The sequence below is a fragment of the Ptiloglossa arizonensis genome, chromosome 1, assembly GCF_051014685.1.
Source record: "Ptiloglossa arizonensis isolate GNS036 chromosome 1, iyPtiAriz1_principal, whole genome shotgun sequence".
In the NCBI taxonomy this organism is placed as follows: Eukaryota; Metazoa; Arthropoda; class Insecta; order Hymenoptera; family Colletidae; genus Ptiloglossa; species Ptiloglossa arizonensis.
In genome coordinates this window covers 23,391,092-23,418,995 of record NC_135048.1, presented here as the reverse complement: position 1 = coordinate 23,418,995, position 27,904 = coordinate 23,391,092, and the positions used below count along the sequence as shown (strand labels likewise).

At 38.9% G+C, this 27,904-nt stretch overlaps 2 protein-coding genes across 9 annotated transcripts in view; one reads left to right on the top strand and one right to left on the bottom strand.

The window, feature by feature from the left end:
* Positions 1-24,686, top strand: part of Shab (Shaker cognate b) — a 56,873-nt gene extending 32,187 nt beyond the window's left edge. For 2 of the 8 annotated variants that reach the window (XM_076312768.1, XM_076313193.1), the window contains 7 exons: positions 495-578; positions 6,267-6,530; positions 7,019-7,054; positions 10,641-10,871; positions 16,408-16,618; positions 18,029-18,478; positions 19,609-24,686. In XM_076312768.1, the coding sequence (XP_076168883.1) occupies positions 495-578; positions 6,267-6,530; positions 7,019-7,054; positions 10,641-10,871; positions 16,408-16,618; positions 18,029-18,478; positions 19,609-19,850 (1,518 nt within the window). In that variant the 3' untranslated portion in view covers positions 19,851-24,686. Of the gene's footprint in view, positions 1-494; positions 579-6,266; positions 6,531-7,018; positions 7,055-10,640; positions 10,872-16,407; positions 16,619-18,023; positions 18,479-19,608 lie in introns of those variants that run through there. The other 6 variants (XM_076313016.1, XM_076312855.1, XM_076313098.1 and 3 more) reach the window with 6 other exon arrangements.
* A 484-nt stretch (positions 24,687-25,170) lies between these two features.
* On the bottom strand, positions 25,171-27,886 carry Uvop (ultraviolet-sensitive opsin). The gene is made up of 5 exons (XM_076313980.1): positions 27,623-27,886; positions 27,197-27,412; positions 26,375-26,756; positions 25,714-25,898; positions 25,171-25,398 (listed from the first exon to the last, which is right to left on the bottom strand). The coding sequence occupies exons 1-5, from the start codon at positions 27,844-27,846 to the stop codon at positions 25,299-25,301; spliced, it is 1,107 nt and encodes a 368-aa protein (XP_076170095.1). The 5' UTR covers positions 27,847-27,886; the 3' UTR covers positions 25,171-25,298.
* Positions 27,887-27,904: the final 18 nt, after the last annotated feature.

The following is a 27,904-nucleotide window of genomic DNA, read 5'->3' as shown; positions in this document are numbered from 1 at the left end:
TGCGAAAACTTTTATTCGAGACGCGATTTAGAGAGACACGATAATTATACGCCCAATTATACGGAAATTTTTTCTTGAATGCGTGCTTCAAAGGATTAATTACATGTTCGCTCGCTCGCGAAGCGCTCGTATTATTTCGCATCGGTGCATCCATTATGAGTCATCGTCTCGAGCCACGGTAACAAAGTTACGTAGAACAAGGGGTCGTAGAACCTTTTAATGAATTTAAAAAAAATTCACTCTCGCGATATTAACGTCAGTCGATGTTCCACGGAAGTGTATCTCCGTACGGTTCACATTGGCGGTGAAAGAAACTTAGAAAAAAAAAATAATGATCGAGAACAATTACCTTCTTAACGAACCAACCGTGCGTACCGCTCGACGCAACGGATACGCGGTTTAATCGAAAAGAGACGAAACGATCCGATCGCTTCCGACCGATGAGCCGTGTGTTACGTAAAGTAAAATAGGAAATTGTGTGTGTGACATTGTAGGATGAAGAGAAAAAAGACAGCAGAAAATTCGAGAAAAATGATGAAATACCTAGCGAATTCGAGTGTTGCTTTTGTACTACGAAGGTATTTACGATCACTAACGTTCTTCCTTAGGCGGCACTACATACACCAATGGGCTGTCGAGAGAATTGGTACCGAAAGAAAAATGGGGGACTAACTTCGTTCTTTTTTTTTTTTTTTCCGTTACGTTCTCGTAATTTCTTCATTTATCTATTCTTCTATTTTATCGTTTCGTTTCGTTAAATGTGTTGTTGCTCACTTTGTTTGATCACCGTCTGTATTACGTCTTTGCTTGAAAGCGATACGCGCGCGCGCGCGTGAAAGGATCGCGGCGTGTGTCACTTCTTTGTCCCCTGGCTTACGTTGTCTGTCCGCCACTGTTTTTTCGTTTTACGGCCGATGCACGGTTTTCTTATATATAGTCCACTGGGTGTATGCACTGCCTCCCCCCTTCGACCACCCTCGCCGCCCGCCAGCCACGCCCCCTAGCCCCCCGCCCCACCCCTCTCAACCTACGAACCGCCAAATCCGCCGTTCACCTTCAAAACAGAGCACAACTTTTCCATTGACACGATACCAGTTCATTCAATGCTTTAGACGCAACGTAGCTCGTCCACTAATTTCATTTGCGTGTAAACTCGCAGTTTTGTAGGTCAAGGCGCCCAGGCATCGTTGTTCACGGCAATCGCGCTAGAAGTACGAAACACGATGCTTTTAGCTTTGGCCGCGCCAACCCTTTCACTTAATCCTAAGTAGAGTTACCATAGTTTGCGCCACGAGAAAGTTTATCCAGTTCGGTAGCACGCCAAGTAACGGTGGTATCGTTGCCCTTACGATTTCCACGGATCTTACGCGAGATACACTACGTACAGCGAAGAATTGCATTCTGTGCGTTTAATGAAATACGAAAACGAATCGAGAGTCGATTTATCGTCGATTAATAAAATCAAACGTAAGTTCACCGTTACTTGACCGTCGCGAGATCGTCGCTATAATTTACACGATTGGATACACTTATCGTCTGGTGTGCCACACCGTACTAGGTAGCTGCGAATTCTCCCATCCCGATTTACATTCTTATCGTACGAGAACGATTCGAACGCGAACAAGAACAGCACGGTTGATAGAAAACGTTCCATTATTATAGTCGAAGATGTCTCCATCGATCGATCGTGTTTAACACGTTTAACAATGCCTGCGGTCAGTGTTACGGTAGTTGTTTTTTTTTTTTTGTTTTTGTTGTTTTATTAACAGCTCGCCAGAGATTGTTGCATACCGTTGTATTAATCTCTTCTTTCCTTTTCTTTCGATCGTCCCTTCGACGATGAACACTTTGTATACGAAGTTTCGATAACTCGTCAACGTAATATCGCGTTCGGTGATGCTCGTAACTTTTTCAATTATAATTGTTCGAAAATATGAAACGTGACCGGTTAACGTCCAATTAATATTCGCACATGCCTACTACATACTTTTATTCGAATCGATATACTCTCTTTCTTTCTTTCACTTTCTCTCTTGTCTTCTCTCTCTCTCTCTTTTTTTTTTTTTCTCCGTCTGTCTCTCTGTCTTTCTCTCTGACGGATAATTTCCTGCTTTCGATTTTAAAACGAACGCCAAGTTCGCACGCTAGATTCGTGCATGAACCGACTAACCCCGTTGTCCCCACCTTGCCCTTCTCGCGAGCGATCGTTTCGAGCGGCGGAAAACGAGTTTATTCGTGTTAAAGCAATTCGTTCGGAACGTCGGTAACGATTAAGACGTCTGTCTCGACACGAGAAACGACGTTTCGAGTGGAACACGTTTCACCTAGAGCGGTCCCTTCGCCAAGAAAATTCATTACAATAGCACGTTGTACGAAACACGTACATTGTGTGTACGTTACGACTCGTTTCGCAGAATATTGCTCACCCGGCGTATAGATAAGTATTACTCCGTTTGTAAAATGCGTGACTGTTTTGGTGATCGATCGTTGCGTTTATCTCGACGACGATCTCACCGAAATTATTCATATCGAAATGAACGGTAGTATGGCATGTCAAGAAGCTGCTTGTATCGCCTGCGAAGAGGCTTAACTTAATTATTTACATTCTTTCTCGTTTTGAAACGCAGTTTCGGTGTGGGTTTTTCCTTTCTCTCTCTCTCTCTCTGTCTTTCTCTTTCTCTCTCTGTTTTCTTTTCTTTTCTTTTTTCACCTTTTTTTCTTTTCTTTTCTCGTATCCCGAAAGCAGAAAATTATTTCGAGTCGATTAGACGATTTTGTTCACACAACGACCTCGATGCCTTGAGAGAACAACGTGGATTTAACTTACGAACCCTTGAATCTTTCCATTAGTTCACTGGCTGCGTAGAGCAAGAGACACCGCACACCGTACACACATTTTCATTCATCTCATCGTCGTACGTAGCATGATGGAGTATAATATATAGATACATATTATACATGTGTATATAGGTACATGCGAATTTAATCGATTAGTAACCGCTACGTGGGATCGTGTTTGTCAATGAGTCGTCATTCCAGCGAAAGAACGATCAATGGTTCGGTTATTAAAAGCACAACGACCGAATCGACGATTTGTTGTTCACCCTTTCTAATGGAAATTAACCCCTTTGACTGTTGAAACAGAGAGCCCTATTACGAAAGCAATTATTATCGTCATTGATTTTTCACTCGTAAACTCGATCGAAGTAACTCGTTACAACTACCGGTAAATATTTATGTTAACGCGGCACGATTTCTTATTACGTTCTTACGCGTATTTAAAGTTTTTAACGATTTCGCGCGAAAGACAACTTAACGATCGATGTTTCACGAACGGAGGGTAAAAATAAATTTAATAAGTATAATAGTACGCTTTCAGCGTACGAGTATCGTTTCTAGTGGGTGTTTATATAAACGAAACTCGAAGAGATGGATGGACGGTTTACAAATCCGTAAAATTTAATGGTGTATTCGAGCACCTTAGTAATCGAACGAGTAGTACGATACCTCGACGAGTTGAAGTTTGTTTGTTTCGTTAAGGGTATAATTATTTCGCAGTATTCTTCGATGAAAAAAGAAAAATCACACTAAATCCTACCGAATTATCACGGAATTATACCTACCACTGAGCAATTTATTTGAACAAGTATAACAAAAAGAACACGATTATATCTACACGCAGCAAGTTCGCCTAAATGTATCTTTACTCTTTTGTACTTTACTACTTTGATATTCAAATGTTCAAATTACGTATTACGCTTATCTTTACTTTGCTACTTTAATGTTCGAATGTTCAAATATCGTATTACGTTTATCTTTACTTTGCTACTTTAATGTTCGAATGTTCAAATATCGTATTACGTTTATCTTTACTTTGCTACTTTAATGTTCAAATAACGTATTACGTTTATCTTAACTTTACTACTTTAATGTTCGAATGTTCGAATAACGTATTACGTTTATCTTTACTTTACTACTTCAATGTTCGAATGTTCGAATGTTCGAATAACGTATTACGTTTATCTTTACTTTACTACTTTAATGTTCGAATAACGTATTACGTTTATCTTTACTTTACTACTTTAATGTTCGAATAACGTATTACGTTTATCTTTACTTTACTACTTTAATGTTCGAATAACGTATTACGTTTATCTTTACTTTACTACTTTAATGTTCGAATAACGTATTACGTTTATCTTTACTTTACTACTTTAATGTTCGAATAACGTATTACGTTTATCTTTACTTTACTACTTTAATGTTCGAATAACGTATTACGTTTATCTTTACTTTACTACTTTAATATTCGAATGTTCGAATTTTCGAATAACGCGTTACGTTTATCTCTGCTGTACTCTCCTACTTGAATGTTGGAAAAAAATGTTCTTACCAGCGCGAAATTACCCGAGTTACCTCAACGTCTTTCGTAATCGACTGTCGAGTTTCAGAATGTGCACGCGCATTTCGTAGTTGATGGGTTAAAGCGAGTTAATCAATCGATCGGCGAAACGACAAAGACGAACACGATTCCACAGCCACGATTCGACATTCACTCGCTTAGAAACCATCGGAATCTCGGCGATTTAAATTTTATTCGGACAAGTGAAATTTGCGCGACGGAATCGTAATCGATGTGCCCGCGCAGTGTTACGATTTAGTGTACGATACGACACGAGTCCATCGAATTTAACGATTTACTGCCAACGGCGTCGTTATCGCGCAAGCGCGTGGCCGAATAAAAGGCAATGCTCGAATTTCGTCGATGTAAAGGATAATATATATTGTTACACGTAGTACACAATCGTCACTTTCCAATTTCCAGAGCATACGGTTTCCAAGTTCAACAACGACGACACAACGTGCCTTTTCATATTCGTCGTGTCGAATATCGAAGCAGCTTAACGCGACGGAAAAGATTTGCGCAAACACGGAATGTACGCTTACCACGACGCAACGACTCGTACTTTTGGGTCGTTGAAATCCGTTATACGATCCCATGTGACCGAAACGAACGATTCGAATGTTCAAAACGATTCCTAGCTAATCCGCGCACGTCACCGTGCTCGAGTTTTTTTGACAAGGGGATCGATTCTGTATCGTGTAACGGATTTCGCAAACATACGCTTCCTTCATTCTTCATCTCTGTCTCAGCATGCGTTCCTTAGAAACGAGAAAGACTCGAGTAACAAGCACGGCAACAGAAAAAAAAAACAAAAAAAAAAAAATTTACACAAAGCATAAAGGTTTTTTGCAATGATCATGTTATGTACAAATAGCGTAAACTTCTGCATCTCCGGTAGGTCAGTTCTGGCAAGCTTGGGAACGATTAACAAGTAGCGAACGTTATTTTCCTTAAGTTTTCTCGCACCCTTATTACAGGCCCGCGTTATGTGTGTATGTACTGTCTTCCTCTAACCCACTTTATACGGTCGTGCAAATACGTTCTGGACACATCAGGCGAGTATAATAATACGAATGTAGAAAAAGGCCACGTCAAAATAGATTCGATTATTTAGAGAGCACACGATAATTTTTCTTCTTTTCCCTTACTCTTAGAGCGTAGCACACGAAAGAAACTACTTTCTCGATTCGACGAGCGAACGCAACTTTCGACGATCGTGACGATCCGCGTTCGCGATTTTCGATGTCTCCGAAATGATTTTTCATCCGTGCAATAAATCGTAAGAAAGAAAATATACCATACAAATTCACTTTTCAATTCGATAAAATACGAATCCGTGCTGATACAAATTTACAATTTTCATTCGATAAAACACGAATCCGTGCTGATACAAATTTACAATTTTCATTCGATAAAACACGAATCCGTGCTGATACAAATTTACAATTTCAATTCGATAAAACACGAATCCGTGCTGATACAAATTTACAATTTTCATTCGATAAAACACGAATCCGTGTTGATACAAATTTAAAATTTTAATTCGATAAAATACGAATCTATGTTAATAGAAATTTACAATTTTAATTCGATAAAACACGAATCCGTGTTAATAGAAATTTACAATTTTAATTCGATAAAATACGAATCCGTGCTGATACAAATTTACTTTTCAATTCGATAAAGTCGCGAGAACACAAGTTCCAACGATCAGCGGTAAGCCGAACAAAATTTTCCAATACGACGAAAGATGCGTCGCTCCTCGAAGGTTTCTAGGATACAGATTCGTGTCGAAGGCGACGCTTCGAGCGGCGGATCGTCTTCGACAAACCGAGACTTTTCACGTTGGTCGTGTTTCTAGGAATACAAAGAATTCAGAGACGCGGAAAATATAATGCCGCTGGCGACCAGCGACTTTCGTAACCCCATCTGCCAGGAGATGAGATCGATGCGATCGGGGATGTCGATGGAGCAGCAACCGATGCAATCGATTTTCACCGAGTTGAAGACCTCCCCGATCCAAGCACTGGAGACCTCGGGCTACGGCCGAGCTTACAACGAGCAGGGAAGCGTGGACAGCTCCGATACGTATGCCAGCTGTCAGACGCATCCGTCTCAATCGCAGGTACTGCACGGAATCGATACTCCACGAATCTAGCGAATCGGCCACCCGGTTAGTTTCAATAACCCAGAATATCCTGGTTGTAGCTGTAAATTTGACCACACCCCCCACCCCCCTAACCACCGACACTAACCCCCCACCCTCACTCTGTCGCTTTTCTTATTCGTATTCTCTTTCACGCGACTCGAGACTCTTATCGCGCGTAACGATCAGACTTGTTTCGCATACCACGCACGAAGCATCACTTTTTCATTTCTTAACGAGTACGATCATCACGCTTCACTTGTCGATTTGATATGTGTCTGTGTCACGATTCTCATCGCTGAATACTATTGTATTTTTTTTTTTATTTTTCCTTCCGTTACGATCACACGTCTCTCTGTCTGTATCTGTCTCTATCTGTCTCTCTTTCTCTGTCTCTCTTCCTTGATCGATCATTTTGTAGATAATCTTCCGAAACGAATGGCGAGAACGAATACTAATTATTATAGGTTTCTTCTGCTGGCCATACGGCGGATAACAATAAGGTACAATTATCTGTGTTTAATTAAAAGTCGTACAATGAATCTTTCGAACGAAGCGGGATTTTTTGATCTGTATTGTATACACGTAAATGCACGATGGGTAGAGAATATTTATATATCGGGTGTTCTGATGTAGTTGTTTAGACTGAAATATGCTTCCTATTTAATAGTAAGTATAGTGCCGGGAAATTTCGTGCCGAGTGGTCTAACTAGGGGACCACGTGACATTGGGTTTGCAAATTTGTCTCAAGTTTCGATCGCCCAGAGTTAGCGCACACCGTGTACGATTATGTACGAAATTTACATTGATAACGATTTCAGGAGAAACTTACGTTTGATTATCGTAATTTGTGCGCGATGGTAGAGTCACGAGTAAAAGATTGTCAATGGAACACTCGACGAAATGATTTCTAGTATTGTGACAAATAATCCACAATATAGAATACAAATGTTAAAAATATCGTTATTGAGCGTTACTCGAATATTTATTATTTTTTTTTTTTTTTAATCTTGCAACGAATTTGCTCCCTCGTTTAAAGTTCAATGCGTTGCACCTCGCGTTTCAACTAAAAATATAAATCGGTATCGGTAACTTTTATTTGCGTACGAAGTGAATAAAATGACGGATAATATCAAACTGTTTCGCGTGAGAAATAATTTTAAAGCATCCCCGAAAGAATCGACATTTTTTTTTGGAAGTATTCATCAGCTCTTGGATGTTGCGTAAAAATTGGAACGGAGACTTTCGTGCAGTATCGTGCGTGAAAAATACAAAATTTTAAACATGATTTTTCCGCGAAAATTCCAGTAGTGTACCTCGTGGGTTTCGATAAACGTTTATGCACTGTGTGCACTAACTATGGTGTAAGCGAATGGGTCGAATCGGTAACGCAAACGTTACGCGATCCTCTCGTTAGAGAAGAGAATTTTAAAATAGGTTCTCTATAGAAATAAGTTTAGTTTAGAGATTATTTTAAATTAAAGCGCCCATAGCCGTAGTTTTAAGAGGATCTATTCAATTCAATGGGAGTGTATATACACGTGCATGTGGCGCTGAGCACGATCGTGTATATTTTGAAAGAAAAGAAACTCTGAATCGCGCACCTTCTGTTACTTTGTGTTTAATTTCTTTTGTCAATATATATATGTATATCTTTTGGTATATTTCAATGTTTGCCAATAATTTACTTCTCCTTTGCGCTTTCTGTCTCTCATGCAATCACTTTAAAATGTATTCGAAATGAAACGATATAAGCATTGAATATACAGACCTCCGGTAACAATGTTTTAAAATACGGGTTTCAAGAGTGAATCTGCTTTCTACAAATATACCGAACTCATTTATAGCGCAATAAACGTCACGTACGAGAGTCGTAGAAAATGGTTATAAAAGTGGCAAAATTTAGAGTACGAAGGAACATTCTATTCTCGTATTCATCATTCTTGATTGCAGTAGAGCGATAGAGCAATTACGTTTAAACTAATTACGCGTCTAACTTATTCGTATAGAAATACTACCTGGCTCCATTACTGTAATGAATTACACAACAGTTTCGTAGCCTATTTCTTCTTTCTCAATTAAATGGAAAATTCTTTTTCAATTAAAACGTGGCTCTATGTACCCATATTTCGCGTGGAACAATAAAAAGCCAATTTATTAAACAAATTAATTGGGTTCGCGGCGAGTGCTCTCCAGGTCGAGTAATTAATCTGATATAAAATTTTTATGCCAAGAATGATGTCCATTTACTCCCATTGTGTAAACGTTCGACAACCTTGGCGTATTAAAAGTGATAAGAAAAGAAATAATTCGATTTCAATATTTTCGTCTCGGTTGGAATGTAAAATTATTTTTCGTAACAACAACCTTAATCGTTTCCCTCTTTGTAAGTAAAATTTACAAAGATAAATATGTATAATTTACGCAATGGCAATTTTAAACATCGTGAGACATTCTCATCCTATTCATTGCCAAGTTATAGTAAATACAGTCAGTATTGTGTATAAATTATAGTAAATATTCGATTTACGATATAGTAAATATTCGATTAGTAATTGTTCGAATATTCCATTTCCTAATTATGGTAAAGTTCGACTTGTTTGACGAATTGGTTGTATGATTACCACACCCGAAACATGAACATAGAATCACTTTTTCACGAGAAAATGTTTGTCTCCTTTTAACCCTTCAGCTGCAATTAAAAAATATGTCTGTTCGATCAGCTGCAATTAAAAAATATGTCTGTTCGATCGGCTGCAATTAAAAATATGTCTTGTTCGATCGTGACATGGAATTGCTTTGGTAAAAATAATCTAAGCAGTATTCGTTTATTTCGATCACTGGTAGATGACAGAAAGATCAGTCGTCGAAGGAGTCACGAGCCTTATTGGGTCAGACACTTTAGTCAGCCTTCGCGAGGTTCGAAAGTAAGCATAAATTACTCGACGCTGTATATCATTTCGTTTTTTTTTTCTTTGCTGAAAATGAAACACGATTTTTTTAGAGTGTATAAACATTTTATTAAATTACATATTCTCCATTTTGAAAAACGAAATGACTTTCCGAACAATCCAATATTTCGACTGATCTCTCCAGTTCTCTACACGCGAATATGCAACGCGTTGTAATACGTCCAACAATATATATAAGAAAAATTAAAATAATAACACAATTGAAAGAAATTAAAATAATAATAAAAATCATCGGGCGTATCGTGTAAATGGTGGTTTCGAGTTCAAAGGTGGTGATTCTGCGTGGGGGAAATAAATCGAAAACATGGAACAAATTGTAAGAGTTAACAATTAACTCTATTGGTCGAGGAAAAATATTATTTCCGAGTATAAATAATTGCTACGTAAATTATTATTACCGACCGATACCGACACATACGCACACGTTTGTTATTAAACAAACTGTTGTCACGCACACTTGTTAAGTGTTCGTTTTCGATTTACAATGGGTGATCAAATTACTACCAACACTTTGAAACCATTACTTATTTGAAGTTCGGTCAAGAATGTTATATTCATTCTATTATTATATTCGTAGCAACATCTTACACCTATGTTAAAGCTTTCAGAATAAAAACAAAAAAAAATATATATATATATAAATATTTGAAAACTTTGAAAAAATATCAAAAGCGTGCAGAGCTCTGTTCTTAAAATTATAAATAAAAAAAATGACACGTGACCAACTCACTTGGTACAACGACACCAGTATATTTCCCTCAATCGTAAAAGTTGAAAAACAATAAGTACATTTTCAGTTCCATTCTCGCGAAACTTCAAATAAAACGGTATTTCCAAAGTGTTCGTAATAAGTTGATCATCCCCTGCACCCTTAAACGCGTAATTGCCTCCTCGTCGGTTATCCGCACCGGTACCACCGATTTCACGACACCCTGTATTTCGCACACGCCCTTGGCAAATAACTTACTTACTCCCATCGAGCGTGTAAAATCACCGTGGTAGCTGAAGGGTTGCGAAACAGCGTAATTTGATCAATCTTACGTCGGATAGGGCACCCTGAATGCTAAGGCATATCGTCCGGCGATCAACGTCGTAATTGAATCGCTATACTTCGCAGGGCGATCTCACCGAGGAGCCGGACACTAATAATCTCTACGTGAACCCCCTGGAGGCGGCCGAGAAGTGCGAGAACAGGGTAAAGAAATCCGTTTCCGGTGAAGTCGGCCGTAACGTGACCGACGCCTCGCCGAGCGTCGAGTCGCTGAAAGACGTGCGACCGTACAACGAGGGTAGTAAAGTCATCCTGAACGACGCAATGCCCAAGCACAGAAAAATTCGTATACAGCAGGTGAGCCACTTGACCCCGTGTTCTTTGTCGATGTCCCGCACGAACGTCGACCGTTGCACGGGTGTCCGTGAGAATAAAAAGAGAGAAAAAAGAAAAAAGTATCGAAACGCTGTATCGTCCAACCGAGGAACACGACGTTGCTTTAAGTGTGAACGAGAATGAACCATCGACTCGAACGGGGAGAGAAGCTGCAAAGGATCGTCGTTGATCTGGGAATGAACCGCGTAACACGGTAAACGTGTTACGACACTTCGATAACGTGTTGTACGTAATGTAACGTATATTTACAATTGGATGTATATTTTTACACGCGAGCGCTCGAGATCACTTTTGACGCATATCTGCGAGACTTGTAATTCTTTTTAAAATCGATTGTATCGAACGCGATCTTTCGACTACTTTGCAAACATTCGGTGTGTGTTTTTGTATAGGAGAATGTTCGAAGATCGTCGTAGGAAATTATTGGGTAATTATTGGGAAATTATTGGGTTCGGAAAGTCGTTTCGTTCTCCAAAATGGAGAGTATATGATTCGATAAAGTGTTTGTACACTGTAAAAGAATCGTGTTTTTAATTTTGACCAAAGAAAACGAAATGACTTTCCGAACGATTTAGGGGCGAGAAAAGTGGTCTTGAAAACTTGCGCGAAAATGGAACACGAGTAAGAAATAGCGTCGAGATCTTTGTCGACAAGGTGGACAAAGATTTTCATGGCATTGAATATAGTATAATAGGTTACGTGGTTCATACCCTGTATTACGAGCTACCTGTTGTTGAGACGACGGCCTATACTCGGAGCGTGCATGACGAATATTGCGTTTAATGTTACACTTTTCTGTCACTGTTCGTGCCATCCGTGCCTAAGTTCGAGCGACGAGGCCTGGCGAGGTACGGTGTAACGAGCGTAGAATTTCTGATCGTCGCGATTATGGTCATCGATACGCCCGATATTTTTCCAAGTTTAAGCGACCAACTTCGCTTGAAAACGCTTCGATTATCTTTTACATTTCTGCACACCGCGATAACCGACACGAAACATTCCCGTTTCGTTGCTCGCTTAGCTTTCTAAGCTTTTTAGGTCACCAGAACTCACGAATCTCGGCTGTACGCAATTCCCTCGCGTTTTCACGCAATTCGTGACTACCGTGGCGTAAAGGTGCCCCATGGACTCGACGCGAAATTTTTGCAAAAAATTCGTTACTGAATTGAATACACGGAACCTTGCGCGTTTCTTCTCAGCAACGAGACAAATTTCCACACGACTGCAAATCCGTACGATTTCTCATTTTTGCGAATTAGCAATCCTTGTTACCATTGGGTTGTTCGGAAAGTCGTTTCGTTTTACAAAATGGGGAATATGTAATTTAATCAAATGTTTACACACTATGAAAAAATCGTGTTTCGTTTTCACCGAAAGAAACGAAATGACTTTCCGAACAACCTAATGAAAATATAATTTTCTATGAAATAGAAAATTCTCATTTTGCTCCTTTTGTCGAGTATCGTTTACACTAGAAATTACTTTTTTAAAAATTGTATTGCACCGACACCTATCCAAATTACAATGCAAAAATTTTAAATTAAAAATTTTAAACCCGGAGACCATTTTCTAACCGAGAACTTTGTTAACACGACGAATATTTTAAATTAATCTGTGAAGACCTCAACATCAATCGTATCACGTCCGGTTGAATGATCGTTTTAAAAATTTAATTTAAATTTCCGAGCTGAGATTAATTATTAGTTCCTTTATTCGTTTAACTTTATATAAATTCTTATATCGTTCAATATCACTTGCATTCCTTTCGGAAAAATATGATTTTTATTTTATAACTATTTTAAGAACACGCGTACATAAAGTTAGAATTAATATTAATCTATTTTCACTAAACGAAAGTACGATTGTTACGATTCTTTTCTTATCGAGTACGGTGAATACATAACAATAACAAAAAGACGCCTTTGGTGAGCGAATAAAATTTTTACAAAATCGCATAATTATAAACTCACGGGGTGCCGTGTATTTAGTTCGGTAAGAAACGTTTCGCCTCGATCCGTGGGCAACTTTAATTCCTCAAAGGAATCCCGACGAATTATGCTCGCGTGCTTAAGCTTGAATCTACGACAATGCTTCACGTTCATAATAGCTGGTCATACACAGGCATTCTTTCCACGTGGAGAGCATGGCGTCTCCCACGTCGTTACTTTCTTTCGTTAAAGTCAAAGGAATTATAATCGCCTCGTCGACCGCTAACTCCGAAACATTCCCGTTAATTTTCGCGCCATTTTTTTCCTCTCTTTGCATCCCTTCAATGTACGAGCGGGAACATTTCGTTGCCCGTTAACAGAGAATTTTCTACCATTTTTCTTTCTACCTTTTCAACTGTCTACTGTACCAACCGGCATTCTTTCCACACGGAATCCGTTCTCATCGCGAAAAGAATGCCACTGTACGGCTGGTGAATCTTCTTTACTGCGTAAATACCAAAGTAACAACGAATCAGATTTTTCCCCGCGGAATTCGTACCACGAGTCTCGCGACTCTTTTAAATATCTTCGTATTCGAGTCGAATTCTTTGTCATTCGTCTGCACGATTGTCGAACACTTTTAGTTATTTCTTGCATCCACTCGCGAGAAACGAATACCAATGGTTGTTGGAATAGCTATAGAACCGATAAAAAATGGAGAAACGTAATTCTTGTAGCCAGGGTGATCGTGATGAACTATTCTAATTAAAATGGTCGTGATAAATGGTCTCGGTTAATGCGGTTATGATAAATGATCTTCATTAAGGTGGCCATGATTGATGAAACAATTTATACAGAAGGGACTGAGGAAATACTACGTACCGTGTTTTTGCATTAAATATTACCAACCTCTTAGACACGTTGAAAATATCACTGAACGAATTTTTTAAAAATAAACTGACCGAGTTTCGTGAACATCCATAAATCGATCTAGAGACAGGGAAAAATGATAGGACAAAACGGGCACCATGTGGAAAACTTGTTTCTGGGAATTAATTAAACGTACGTGACTTGGTCTCGGAAAAACCATTATTCAAACTGGTTGACGGAATATGACTTGAAATTTTACACGCGCGCAAAATAAACGGCCCCCATCGTTCGTACGAAAATAAATTTTTCACAACCGAAAGTATTTTCACTCTGGGGAAAAAAAGTCACGGAGATTTAGGCACAGATCGAAGATTTTTTTCTCAGTGAATGCTCCAATTTTTCTGTTACTTTCGAGATTTTTCATTTGCTTTCGACAAGAAGAACAATTACACCGAATCTCTCATTTCTTCTTTTCTTTATTTATTTCCAAAGAGAGATATTTTTTCCCCATTCGAGTTTACATTCGAAAAAAATCCTTTCGTTTGTCAGAAGATACCCAAATCCGTGTAGAAAATTTTTAATCGATTGTAAAAAAAATATTATCCATCATTAGAATCGTCTAACCGTTTTTTAATTTCTTTTCGACAAGAAGAACAATTACATCGAATCTCTCGATCCTTCTTTTCTTTATTTATTTCCTATGAGAGATATTTTTTCCCCATTCAAGTTTAGATTCGAAAAAAATCCTTTCGTTTGACAGAAGCTACCCAAATCCGTGCAAAAAATGTTAAATCGATTGCAAAAAGAATATCATCCATCATTACAATTGAGTAGCCTTTTTAATTTTCTTTCGACAAGAATAACAATTACACCGAATCTCTCGATCCTTCTTTCCTTTATTTATTTCCAATGAAAGATATTTTTTCCCCATTCGAGTTTACATTCGAAAAAAATCCTTTCGTTTGTCAGAAGCTACCCAAGTCCGTGCAGAAAATGTTAAATCGATTATAAAAAAGAAAAAGAAATATATATATATATATATACTATATCATTCATCGTTAGAGTCGAGTAGTCGTTAAGCTTTCCCTTCGCACGCTTGTCTCTATTCCAATCGCTGCTACTTTCGAAAGTGTTGCCTCGCCAAAAAAGAAAAAAAAAGAACAAAAAAAAAAATTTGCTACGATTACCGCGCTAATCGGATGGCTGTTTTAATCGCACGAGCTCTGACGGCGTACCATCACTGCTTTTTTCAGTTTCACGAACCGTCAAGATCGCAAACGGAGCACAGTTGAACAAATCGCCGAGGGCGAATCGTACATTACCGAATGTCCCGGTGCTTGCCAGAAGGGGGTTGCACACACACGATCTTGCACGCAACCGTGCTCAAAGAAACAGACCGAAAAATAACAGGGAGGCTCGTTTGCCCCACCACGATTACCCGGGGGCGTCCTTTGTCTCGATTAAAAGGCCACAGTTCCAGACGTAACCGACTTGCCGTACTCGGGTCGGAGAACGATTTCCGGTATCGTTGATTTTCTTTGCGTCACGAAAAACTAACCAACGCTTTCAATAACGCTCCACGTTCAGTGAAACACCACCCGCTTGTCTGCATCCCGATCGCGTGCATATTGTTGCGTCCAATCTCGATAGCACTCCTCTCGCACAAAATCTGTTACGTGTACGCGATACCACGCGTGTGTGTGTCTCTTTTCTGAATCGTGCCCCTCACCTACGAGCGTTCTCGCCCTCTGCTCTACACACGAAATTCTCCCCACTCGAAAGTGTCCCGAATTTTTGGAACTCCAGTTTTTCGAACTCGCGGCACAGCGAGAGGACCAACGGAACACCGAAGCATGCAATTGCGTTTGTTGATTAAAGAATAATAGATGTGTGTATATATGTGTTACAAGGACGCGATGGGTCGATAGAGACCCGAACGCGCTTTAAACTCGAACATACACACACAAACACACATACAGACATTGTAGAATTTTTGATTAATTGGACATTGTTTCGGAAAAATCGAAAGAATGAGAAATACTTTCTAGTTTCGCGGGGACGTGTTCGATCAGGTACCACGGTAGAATTTCCAGGAATTTATTATTCAGTAACGTTGATCTTGCATATCGTGCGTGTGTACATATCGATCGTTTCGTTTTGTCAGCCGTCTAATCAAGAAACAACGGCCGAATTTTAAACAGAGAACGAAACCACCCACGCTCGGGGTAATAATTCGAGCGATACGATCCTCTAGTTTTTTTTTTTTTTTTTAACACACTCGACGATATGCAATTATAAACAAACCGAAAGGTTTCCATCGCGACCTGTTTTTCCCGACATTTTTGGACCACATTTTTCACGAACGTGCAATCGCTCGTTTCTTTTCACCGAAATAAAAAAAGGTGGGGGAAGCTTGTCGACGATCGCTCGATATTCGTGATCCTGTTTCCACGACAGATCAGAAAGGACTCGTAAAGCGTCCCTGTGAGTGTTTTTCTTTATTTTTTTCTTTTGTCCTTTGTTTCTTAACCAGTCACGGAACCATCTTTGTCGCTTCTGTTGATCTCCCCCACCCGCCGCCCCCTATAACGAATGTTTCACCAATGTGAAACGAAGGTGTGTGCGTATGCGTGTTTTAAGTAAAATGTTCGTTGAAACGTAATGTCGAAATTTTGGTTATCCCGCGCGGCTGATTGCAGAGCGTGAGACTGCGCGCGCAATTTATCAGCGACCAAGAAAGCATAGGGGGTCGTAGTAACACGAAAGAGGACACCACGGAGAACAACAATTACTACGGGGGACTCCGTGGGGGTAGACCGTTCGCGACGACCAATAGCAGTTTAGCATCGGCCACCAGAATTCTCAACCATCATCTGTTCGGGTCCGGTTGCGGTCCCAGACACTATACAGGTAGGTGATCGAAATTGTTTGTAAAGCTAAAACAATGTTCCTCTTTTTCTTCGAATGTTCCAATAATCGACACTCTTTGGCAATCGTCGCGAATTATGTTTAATAAAATAATCAAAAATTTTAATTATTACGCGAAGCATTTTGCGAGGTACGAACAATATCCAAGACCTTCTTAATAGAGATTAAAAAGTTTATTTTATATTTGCATTCTTGGAAGGGGCAACTGTAGACCATCGAATCGAAAAATATAGTCATCTTTGAGATAGCTCGATAATTATTTGTTTATTCTAGTATATACACACTGAAGTATTAAAAGTATCGATTTGATTCAAGGTTGTTCGTTGTAATATTTGAACGCTTGGAGTAAATTTTTTCGTAATAGTCTCCGGTAGGATAATTTGTAACACGGTTTTTGTTCGAATTTCGATTTTTCCATTTCTGATGAAAAACTCCGATTTTTCCATTTCTGATGAAAAATTTCCCATTTTCTTCATTAATGATGGAAAACTTCCAATTTTTTTCATTACTGATCAAAAACTTTCCAATTTTTCCATTGCTGATAAAAAATGCCCGAATTTTTCCATTGCTGATAAAAAATGTCCCAATTTTTCTATTAATGATGAATGACATCCAATTGTTTTAATTACTGATGAAAAACTTTCCAATTTTTCCGTTGCTGATGAAAAACTCCGATTTCTCCATTTCTGTTGAAAAACTTCCCGGTCGTTTGAACTTAAAGTAAAAATACACGAAAGAATAATAAAAATCCGGAAGTAGAACCTATGTACTAATGCACAACTTTCAAGGTTTGCAATTGAAGAAAGAAGCCTTTCTCCACCTCCCGTATACCCAACGTTTTTGCAACATAGTAATAGAATATGTTCCTCGGGTTTCAACGCTCGTTTTAGATGCCCTCTGGGTACTAAAATTAGCGATCGGGTATATGTATATACATGTATACATATATACATACATTCATACATTCATTATATACATAATTATATTTTCGTTTGACGCGAATTTAATTGGAAGCTTCCCCGAAACCTCGATTCACGGTGTAATTCATTAAATCCGTTTAAACGTGTACGAGCTTTTTCTCTCGTTAACTCGGGATTACGCTCTTCGAAATTCATAACCAAAGCTACGGTCGGCCCTGCTCTATATTTCGAATAAATAAAAAAAAAAAAACCTCACGGACGTTTTTTCAAAATCAACGAGATCGTTATTGAATTTTAATCGTTAGCCCGTTGCGTATAACACGTACAAGCTGGTAACGTGATGGTAACGTATCGAACCAATTGTGTTCCGTCTCTGTGACACATTGATTAGTGCCTTTCAAAATTATTCGAGTCACGTCTACCTGTCGATTCACCTTTATATCGATTTCTCTTATATTCTGGGTCAGCGCAGTACTTCGAAGCACTGTATATGCAGGTCATCGAAGGCAAATTTCAGGAACGAGCACCGAGAGCAAGCTTTCCCTGTCCGCTGATTCCATAGACAGTGAAGGCGTCCCTTTCATAGACAGACACCGGGTCTCGAAGTCGATATTGAAGAAGTCCGAAAGCAGCAATAATTACTACAGCAACGCCGGTGATTCCGACATGGAGAAGCTGATCACCGACAACGCGTCCACGATCAGTATGTGCGACAACGAGACGAGCACGTGCAGCGTGTTCACCAACGCGGACGGTACGAGGGTGAAACAACAACCGGTCTCACCGTTGCTCTCTAGACAGGTCCTCGAATCAATCTTCCGTACGAACAATAACGTCGAGAGGGAGGACGAAGTGGATCAGACCGAAGAAAAGAACAGTGTCTCGAAGATGAGCAGGTCGATATTCGACGAGGTTCTCGAAGGTACTTGCTCCTCTTTCTTTGCGTTCCTCTAGACGAAAACAATAATGGATCGAACGACAATGATTAATCTCACGCTTCCAAATAGATATACGCTTCCTCTTTAACCCCTCGAGGATGGAACGCCCGCTACTCCCGATTCCACGAATCACGTTCAACGATCGATGGAAAGTTTTACAGTATTTTGTATACTTATCAGGTTGCTCGATAAGTTTTGTTGTTCAATAGAACTTATTGGGCAGTACTAGTTGTTCAAGAACTTATTGAACAGTACTAGTTGTTCAAGAACTTATTGAACAGTACTAGTTGTTCAAGAACTTATTGAACAGTACTAGTTGTTCAAGAACTTATTGAACAATACTAGTTGTTCAAGACCGTATTGAACAGTACTAGTTGTTCAAGAACTTATTGAACTTATTGAATAGTATAGTACTAGATTGACCAATAAGTTTTGTCATTCGATAGAACTTATTGAACAGAACTGTTCAATGTAGTACCATTCAATAAGTTTTATCGAAACGTATTGAACAACCTATTATTTCATCAACTGTTCTCCACATCGCAAAAGTGCAATTTGAGTTCAAAAACAATTGCTTGGGAAATAATTATCCAAGACTCGATTTTCCATGCACCGGATTCTTATCTCCGTCCTTTGATTTTCCGCATGTTACACGTACAGCTTTCCATAGGAACGATAAATACTAACGCAATTGGGTCTATTAATTGCAATAATAAAAATTGAAAAATTAGAGATTAAAAATTTAAAGGATTACCATATAACGACCTTTCGATCGTTTGAAAACGAGCCAACGGGGGTACTCGATCCCTGTATCGACAAATTTGGTATAGTTGAACGGGCGTGCGTGTCGATGATTAAATTTTCATTTCGAAAAATGAGAATTCGCGAGCGAGTGGATTGAATCTCAAAATTGGTTGCGTGTTCACGAAGTCGTGCCGCTAATGGTACCGCTCCAGATTGAAATCGACATTGTAGCTCCGTGTAGAGAATATGGCGACATCTTCGAAGGGTTATTGCGATTTCACGATTTCTCCGACAATCGCCGCTTAATTGGAATTGTATCTTGTACTTCGTCATTCGTCGGTTCGTGACTAAATCGTTGATCATTTTTCAGAGGAGAATCACACGCAAGACGAGACAACGTCGGAGAACAAGAACCGGGAGGAACGCAAGAGATTGAAAGGTAGAGCAGAGGAGTCTTCGAAGGAGAGTCAAACGATGCTGATATGCTCGTCGCGTCCGTGCAAAGTTCGAAAATCGAACGCCGAGGAAAGACGAAAAGCCAAAGCGAACAGTCACGGTTACAAAGGCACCGACACGAATTGTCTTCCTCAGGAACATCGTTTCTCGTCGTAGCGTAGCCCACCACCATCACCACCACCACCACAACCACCACCACCGTCTAGCAACCACTTTCTGTGCCGTATACGTAGATACAGAATCGAATCAATCCGCGATCATCATCGATGCATCGATGTTTCACGTTTCGAAACACCGTTAGTCTCCGTACATCCTCGCAGGGCCGTGAATCATCATCGTTTCGACGTAAAAATGACGCCAGCAATGTTATCGATACAGTCGGTCGTGTAAATACTTTCCGAAAAAAAGAAAAAAGAAAAAAAACGAGAAACAAAAAAAAAGAGAAAAAAAGAAAAAAAAAGAAAACGAACATGGAACGCGTATAATAATTTTAAGAGAGTGACATACGTTCGACGATTTAAAGTATATAAAGACTAATCCGAGTAATATATTATATAACGCAAAGAAATACATATTTTCGAGAAGAGCCCGTGAATCGTGATCCGCGTATACAAATTAGAAAGTATATAATTACACTAAAATTAGCGTTGAAGTGGAACCAAATCGAAATAGTGGGTATCGAGGGGGACAGGACAACCAACGTGGACGGAGGGTATCACGAACGATACGAAACGAATCTCGACGGAACGATCCGTAAACGATCTCACGAGATCGACGAAGAAGAAATACGAGAACGATACAAGAGAAATGGAAACGATTACGATAAGGATAACAATAATAAATAAGAGCAAATAAATCTTTAGGCAATATGCTTTTTCCCTCGTTCGCTGAGAAGGAAACGATTTTCGTAACCGTATATTGTAATCTAGTCACACACGGCCCTGTTACTTCCTCCCCTTACGCCTAACCTCGTTGAACTTAGGGTATAGCTTTGCGTGTTGCGATAAGGCGTGTACATTAAATGGTCATAGCAAATGCAACCACGCGACCAGTTTACATATACATACATACATACGTATATATATATATAATCGGGAGATTGTACCATCGTTCATGAGAAACTAAACCGCTTTCAAGACTCGACATCACCAGTCTCTCGAAACGACACGAACGTGTCGCGTTTATCTGCTGAGTGTCTTACGTAAAATTAGTCGATATCGTTGTAATAGGAGGCATTAGACAAACGAGACACCCGAACAAAGTCTCGTTGAAATCAAACCGGGATTGGCTTGGAGAAACGTGACCGTGCGGATGCTTAACATATGAACACGACGATAACTGCCCATTTCCGGATTACCGATCTTGAGCTTCTCGCGACGTTAACGATCTTCTGTCCGGAATCTCATTATTCACGCTGCCATTGTTCGCGCCGAGGCCAATGTTAAACGTCCACTCGAGAGTTTTAACAAAGAGTCGGTACACGGAATAATAATCCTCTCGCAACGAGCCAGCAGGATGATCCATATTGCACCGACACTTTGTAAAAGAAAAAGAAGCTTTTCTCTCGATTAGACAGGTAACAAAAATCCCGAACAGAACGATTGAACGAAATATAGTGGAGAACAGTATAACAGGGATCTGTACCGTTTCTTAGCGCACGCTGGTTTGTCAGATAGAACTCCTGTTCGCACAATGTAGGCCGAATGTCGTTGACAATGATAATTAGTCGAAATGATAATTAGTAAATAACGTTTGCCAGTTATGATGTACAATTAGAGACACTCGAATATTATTGCGTTTACGTAATTTCTTCTATCGTGGAAGATATTGTTCGCAAGAAGTACATCGAGGACTATTTCATGTAGCTGTAATAACCTCTAACAGGGAAAATAGGGACACTTTGTAAAGACATGGAATCCTGTTCTCCCCCATAGCTCGTGATACATCGATTTGTAAACTAACCTTTCACTTCGTGCCGATATACTAAATTTTACAATTTTATTCTTTCTGGCTCAATTTGGAACCGTCCTGCGATCAATTGTTGGCAAAAAATCATTTCTATCCGCGTCGATCCTACTATAAACCCGCGCTATAAGATAACTTCTCGTTAAAAGTCAAGATTCTTACCTCTGTAAAAGTTTCCGAATTGTTCACAACGCTGTTCAAATTTCTACACGATTGAATTTCATCGATTTACAATTTTGATATTTACCATTGTATCCTCGATGGATCGGAGAGGTTCTCCGAACGAAAATAACTCCGGAAGCGTTAAAAATGTTTTTCAAAATCGATTCGAATAACGTACAGTTAGAAATACTACGAACGAATGCTTAATGTTTCTCGTCTCGTTTAAAAACACGTTCGTAAACTTTTCATTCGATGTGAATACAATTCTAGCGATTCGATTGGTAATTGGCGAATATATTTATACTGTAATCAAATTACAGTCGCGTGTTTCGTATTTGTATCTAATACTCGCTCGTTACCGGTAAGTTCGATGGGGAAATCGGGTTCCCCTCCGTTGGGATTAAAATCCAATTGGTTCAATTTTCCACGTTCAGTTGGATCGGATGGAACTTCGCTTACGGTTGCGTCCGCCTAATCACGTTTCTCCACGCGAGCTGTACTTTATAACGCAAACGTCGCAGTAAAAACAGTTCTTCGAGAACCAGAAACGCTTACGTGCACGACCATTCAGTTCAATACGGTCGTTCGTAATAATCTACGATATTAAGAATCGAGGAAGTGTACTTTATGCGCATGTTTTAGATGTTAAATCAAAAAATGGAACGTGTTAACATGCTCAGATAGAGTAGCAAGAACGCAGGTGTCGTCTGTATATTATATCCAGGTACCGATTTCTAGCCGCGGCAACGATCATGTTTTCCAATGAGATTTTACACCACTGTTTTAACGATGAATAATAATAATTCGAATCGATTGTCTTCGCCGAAAAATGTCTTGATAGGGAGATTTTAATGCGCATACTTACAAACGAGTATGATTTTTACAACGCATGCTCAAAAATTCGGTCGCCCCTTTTTTGCCCCGAATGGTGATCGTTTTTCGTTCTTCTCTTCTACCTTTTTTTCCGTATTATTTTTATTTTTAATTATTCTCAAGGGGAAACAAACGTCAACGTCTCTCTGTCTTATTTTCTCTCTTTCTCTCTCTCTCTATCTATCTATCTCTTTCTTATTCTCTTTCGAGTCTCGCTGTAATTAAATCGCACACGGCAAAGACGTTCTCTTTTTTAGATGAATCATCGGTAAAATACATATCTCTAATGGCATTTCTATTCATTGTTATCGTAGACGTAGGGAAACGAATAATTGTACAGTTGCAAATTATTGAAAAACGAAGAAAAAAAAAATGGTTAATATTCCCCGTGGATGTATCTACTTGGGGATCATTGTTATGCTGGTGGTCTAAAGTTCATGCCTCGAGTATTTTTTAATATATTTATAATTGTTTTCGACATGTATACGAATAGAGAGTGGAGGACCATTCTGAAGATTGGAACATTTTGTTCATAATCGGCCCTATTTTGCAGCTTTCGTTCTTTCGAATGTTTAAAATCATTTTACTCGACCTAAAAGGTATTACGACCTCTGAAGTATTTTACTTTTTTTTAATGCAGAGTTCTCGAGTAATTTTTTAATGGAAAAATAGAATGCCTAATTCCAAACGGTAGCATTGATAAATTGTTAGGACTGGTTAGGGCTAGAATATTTGATTACTTTTGAAAAACGAAATTATCCAAATTTTAGTAAACACCGCTCCTAATAATAAGGTATAATTTATAACGGTGCAATGAATTAACGTGTTACAACTAATTGTTACTATACGCTCAATTACGTTTCAATCAAAGCTCTGTTGTCGCAGTGTGTCCAAAGATTAAACGAACACAGCGAATCAGAGTAACACTCGTGCTGTGCTCAAACACTATTCTGTACATACATTATAATATTTACAGTAGAGTTAATTGACGTAACGATTTTCAGAATGGTCCTCGCATACGTGAAATACATTGATTGTTTCATATTGTTACCGCGTTATATTTATTACACGTGAGAGTCTCGTATGGTCTTCGTATTCGACTTCCGGGCGTACGTTCTCACTTCTCTAAGCGTTTATCATTTTTCGTACCTGTTATTCAAAGTTGGATCTCGATACCTCGTAAATCGCTTGGAGTTTCTGGAGTAAATCAATGTCTTCTGTGAGTTAACATAGTTGGTTGTAGAAAGTTCCTAGAAAAGTGTACAGAACGTGATTTATTATTTATTATTGTAATTATATATTTAGCACACTTAGCAGTGACATAGTACAAAGAAAGCCACAACGTAGTTATACGTAATGGCGTTGAACGAGTCAACCAGATTATAAGGATAGCGATGAAGAAACTTGAACGGTTGCATGATTCGTCTCGTTTAAACATGGCACGAGGAAGAAAAGACATTTTGTTTTTTTTTTTTTTCGCGTTAACTTGTGTCTCGAACTTTCCGATATTACATGTTACGGTTGATTTTACGAAACAAATCTGATTTACCGAGAAAAGTTTGTAGAAGTACAACGCGGTGAAATCATTCTTTATCCAATTGTTATCTTTCTTTAACAAAAGGTTCGAGAAGCCGCAAAAAGATTCAATCGACGTAAAATCAATTATTCTTTATCGTGTTTGCGTTTATGAAAGCACCTTGCCCATTGGACAACGATTATTCGTTTACGCCTTCGAAATTAAAATATTCAACGTACATGAAAACGAACAAAAACGATATTTGTTCGGTCGACACGCAGTCAATTTTCCAATTACGCAATGCAGTTACATAAACGATTCTTTGTCATGATATCGAAACGTTTCGAGCGCTAGCTTAATCAAATTTAATCGACCGATCGCGTATGTTTCAGTTTATTTTCGAATTTCTAAGGCCTAGAATCGTAGCTATAAGACAAGTAGTATGCATAAGTGAATAAAGTTGTAATTTGCCAGTTTTTGTTCCTTATAAGAGTATCTTTATCATTAATAATATCCTTCCCGTCCAACAAAAACTCAAACACTTGATATTTCTTCCTGTACATTTTAATACGATTATTCTAGTTTAATGCTTTATAATTTAAACCACCATAGTTATCTTTCACTCTTATTTTCTAGGGAAAATGTAAATTACATTCCATTGACGAACAGTGTACATACGATGAGTATAAATATTAAGGAAAATCGTGGGTACACGTATACCAAGAAATTTATCATTAACAACATTCCTCTACCCGTCTCCCCTCGTATAACGTTAAATCGACCATTTAAAATTTCTTCTTGACCATTTGGTCGTTCTAGTTCAATGCTTAATAATCTAAACCGTTATCGTCATCTTTCACTCTTGTTTTCCAAGGGAAATGTAAATTACATTCCATTGACGAACAAATACTGTACATGCTGTACGTGTAAATATTAAGAAAAATCGAGGGCACGCATATGTCAAGGAAATTGCTTTATTGCAGTTGCTTTTGCTATACAAGGATCACGTATTTTTAATAGAGTGAAAACAAAGTTTGAATGCCAGGTACGTCCCTATCGTTCGTTTTCGAGAAAGAAACTGTTAGAATCTAACCCGAAGCTGGTGCAGTTTCAGTTGTGGTGCTTTGCGTGTCCGATATTGGTTTCTCCTGTAGTTCCAGCCATGGTAATCGTTTCTGTAGTTCCAATCTGTTGCAAACAAATGCATCTTAGTTTGTTCTCGCGTTTGATTCTGAACGAAGATTCCGACGTCGTTACAATATCGTTATAACAAAATACGAAAATGCAATTTCCCACTAATGATCGTCAGAAAACACAAAATACTAACTGGATATCACTAATACTTTCAAGTCAGTCAAGTATCCGACAAAAATTTTTTACATCGAATTTACACTCAAATTTATACTCGCTTTAAAAGAGATTCCAAAAAATCATAACATAAATGGAATGTTTTAGTATTCGATATTCTCGAGTACATTGTTACTATTGAGTGCACAAATTTACCTGTACTTTGGATGACTTATGGCGTACACATATGGATCTAAACAAGCAACAGCTTTACACGTACATGCCGGTATCATCGTGACACCGGGAGTTAAAAGTGCTTTGTCACCAAATGCCCCTATCATCGCCATCACGCCGTAAGGGGTCCATGAGAGAATGTACAAGAAACAGATTGTGATGGCAGCCTTCGAACAAACACATATCGTACATTATTACTCGATGTAAATAAACACTTGGAATAACTTCATAAATTTTTACTAGAAATTCCCGTCCCACTGTATACTTAAGAGAGTATTTGTTTCAAAGAGATGCACAAAAATACGCGGAAGAAGTTACGAATCCATTCAAAGGAAACACCCTTTGATAGCATCGAGCAAAGCGTTGTCGACGTATTTCTTCTTTCTCTTCTTCGTCGTGTCTGAAGACATTCATTTCTTTCCACGAATTCTACGATAACTCAATATTCACCGATAACCGCGTAACGCGATTATGTAATATTTAAACTTCTGTAACATAAGAATGTGACAACTCTCGTGCTCTTTAGAAACATACACTATTACAGCTCTAGCCACGTAAAGACTCAAAACTTTATCGTTTAATTAAGAAACGAGGGAACGTCAAAATATTATCTTCGAAGAGGGAGTGGTATCGTGTCAAGTACCTTCGCTATTCGTATCTCGGCGCTTTGAGCGTTCGTGCTCGCGTTACTCCGTAAACTGTCAACGTTCATCTTCTTCGCTTGTTCGCGCAGCGCTTTCTCGTGATTCACGACGTGGCTGACGATCTGGCTATAGTAATAGATAATAAGCGTCATCGGAATCGCATAGGAGAAGATGAATATAGTAGTGACGAAGCTACGTATTTCGTTCGAGTCGGTCAGATAATCGAAGGAACAACTCGTAAGGAAGCCCTCGGGCACAAAACGTCCCCATACTCCCATCACCGGCATCAGACCCCAAGGTATGGTATAGGTCCAGATCAGCATGATGAAAAGTATCACTTGTCCACGGGATAGCTTGCCATCCAGAGGTCTTGCTATTGTACTAAAATGAAAATATATTATTAATAAGTATATACATCGCTAACTTCGTACCGACAAAAAAAAAAGAAAGTGATTTCTGTTTTCAAGCGAACTGTGCAAATTGAAGTATCCTCGAAAACGGTATTTTTATATTCCGTTTATTGCTGGACATTGGACAACAGACTGTTGTTGCAACGTCACTCTTAAGGAAGAAGAGAAGCTTTCCGGGAGTTAAATGAAATTAAACGATTTTCTTTCGAGCTAAGAAACCTGCTGCGTTAAATAATTTTCACGATATTTATATTTATTATTACTTCTCGTATACTTTATTAATGTTGACCGTTCCGATCGCGTTTTTCATACAAACGGAACTCCTGCGTTACGCGCCCAAGCAGTTTCTTAATTACTTCCGAACGGAAGTTTTCACTGTTCGTTTAAATATAAATGAAGTTTCCACATTACCTGTATCTATCATACGCTATTGCTGCATTCGTCATTCCCGCACCGATGCCAGTTAGGGAGCCGATGAATGCGAATATTTGACACCCAATGTGGCCTGTAGCGAAGCCAGTATTGAAGGCGTTGTATATAAAGATAGGTGCTTTGATCATCATGAAGAAATCGCAAATCGCCAGGTTCACGACAAACATATTCGAAGGTGTCCTTAGTGATTTGGCACTTGGGGCAAAAAAGAATAAAAGAAAAAACGAGAAACAATTAGTACGGTTCATCACGGTTGATGATTTAATTTTTAATTTCAAACTATTTAAACGTTCACAAGGAAAATCTAAAATTTTTATACATACATACACAATATCGAATAAATAACCAACCAATACGATGGTATACATGGTAAGAGAAATAAATTTATCGACAAAGATGACTTACGCGATAAAGATCCATATCACCAAACCATTCCCAAGTAAAGCAAGGAATGTAAAAAGGATGTACAAGAGGGCCAATAAATAATGAAGGGAGGGGTTCGGCTCGGGATAGACCAGCCAATGTTCGGGTATATGAACTATTTCTTCAGCGGGAACGTTCCATCCCAGCAAACGTGGTGGTCCTGCTGGTAGGTATCGTGCCTCCCAATGAACACTATCGTTGGACATGTTGGTCACTCCGTCTGCCAGCCCCTCTCCTTGATACAGTTGATCAGCCAGCTATTTT

What these genes read in the sequence shown, in the direction of transcription:
- Uvop (XM_076313980.1), bottom strand. Translation starts at nt 27,846, where the DNA reads ATGTCCAACGATAGTGTTCATTGGGAGGCACGATACCTACCAGCAGGA. An exon ending in GTGATATGGATCTTTATCGC is followed by an intron (nt 27,413 to 27,622) that starts GTAAGTCATCTT and finishes TTTTGCCCCAAG; the next exon opens with TGCCAAATCACTAAGGACAC. An exon ending in ATAGCGTATGATAGATACAG is followed by an intron (nt 26,757 to 27,196) that starts GTAATGTGGAAA and finishes TTTTCATTTTAG; the next exon opens with TACAATAGCAAGACCTCTGG.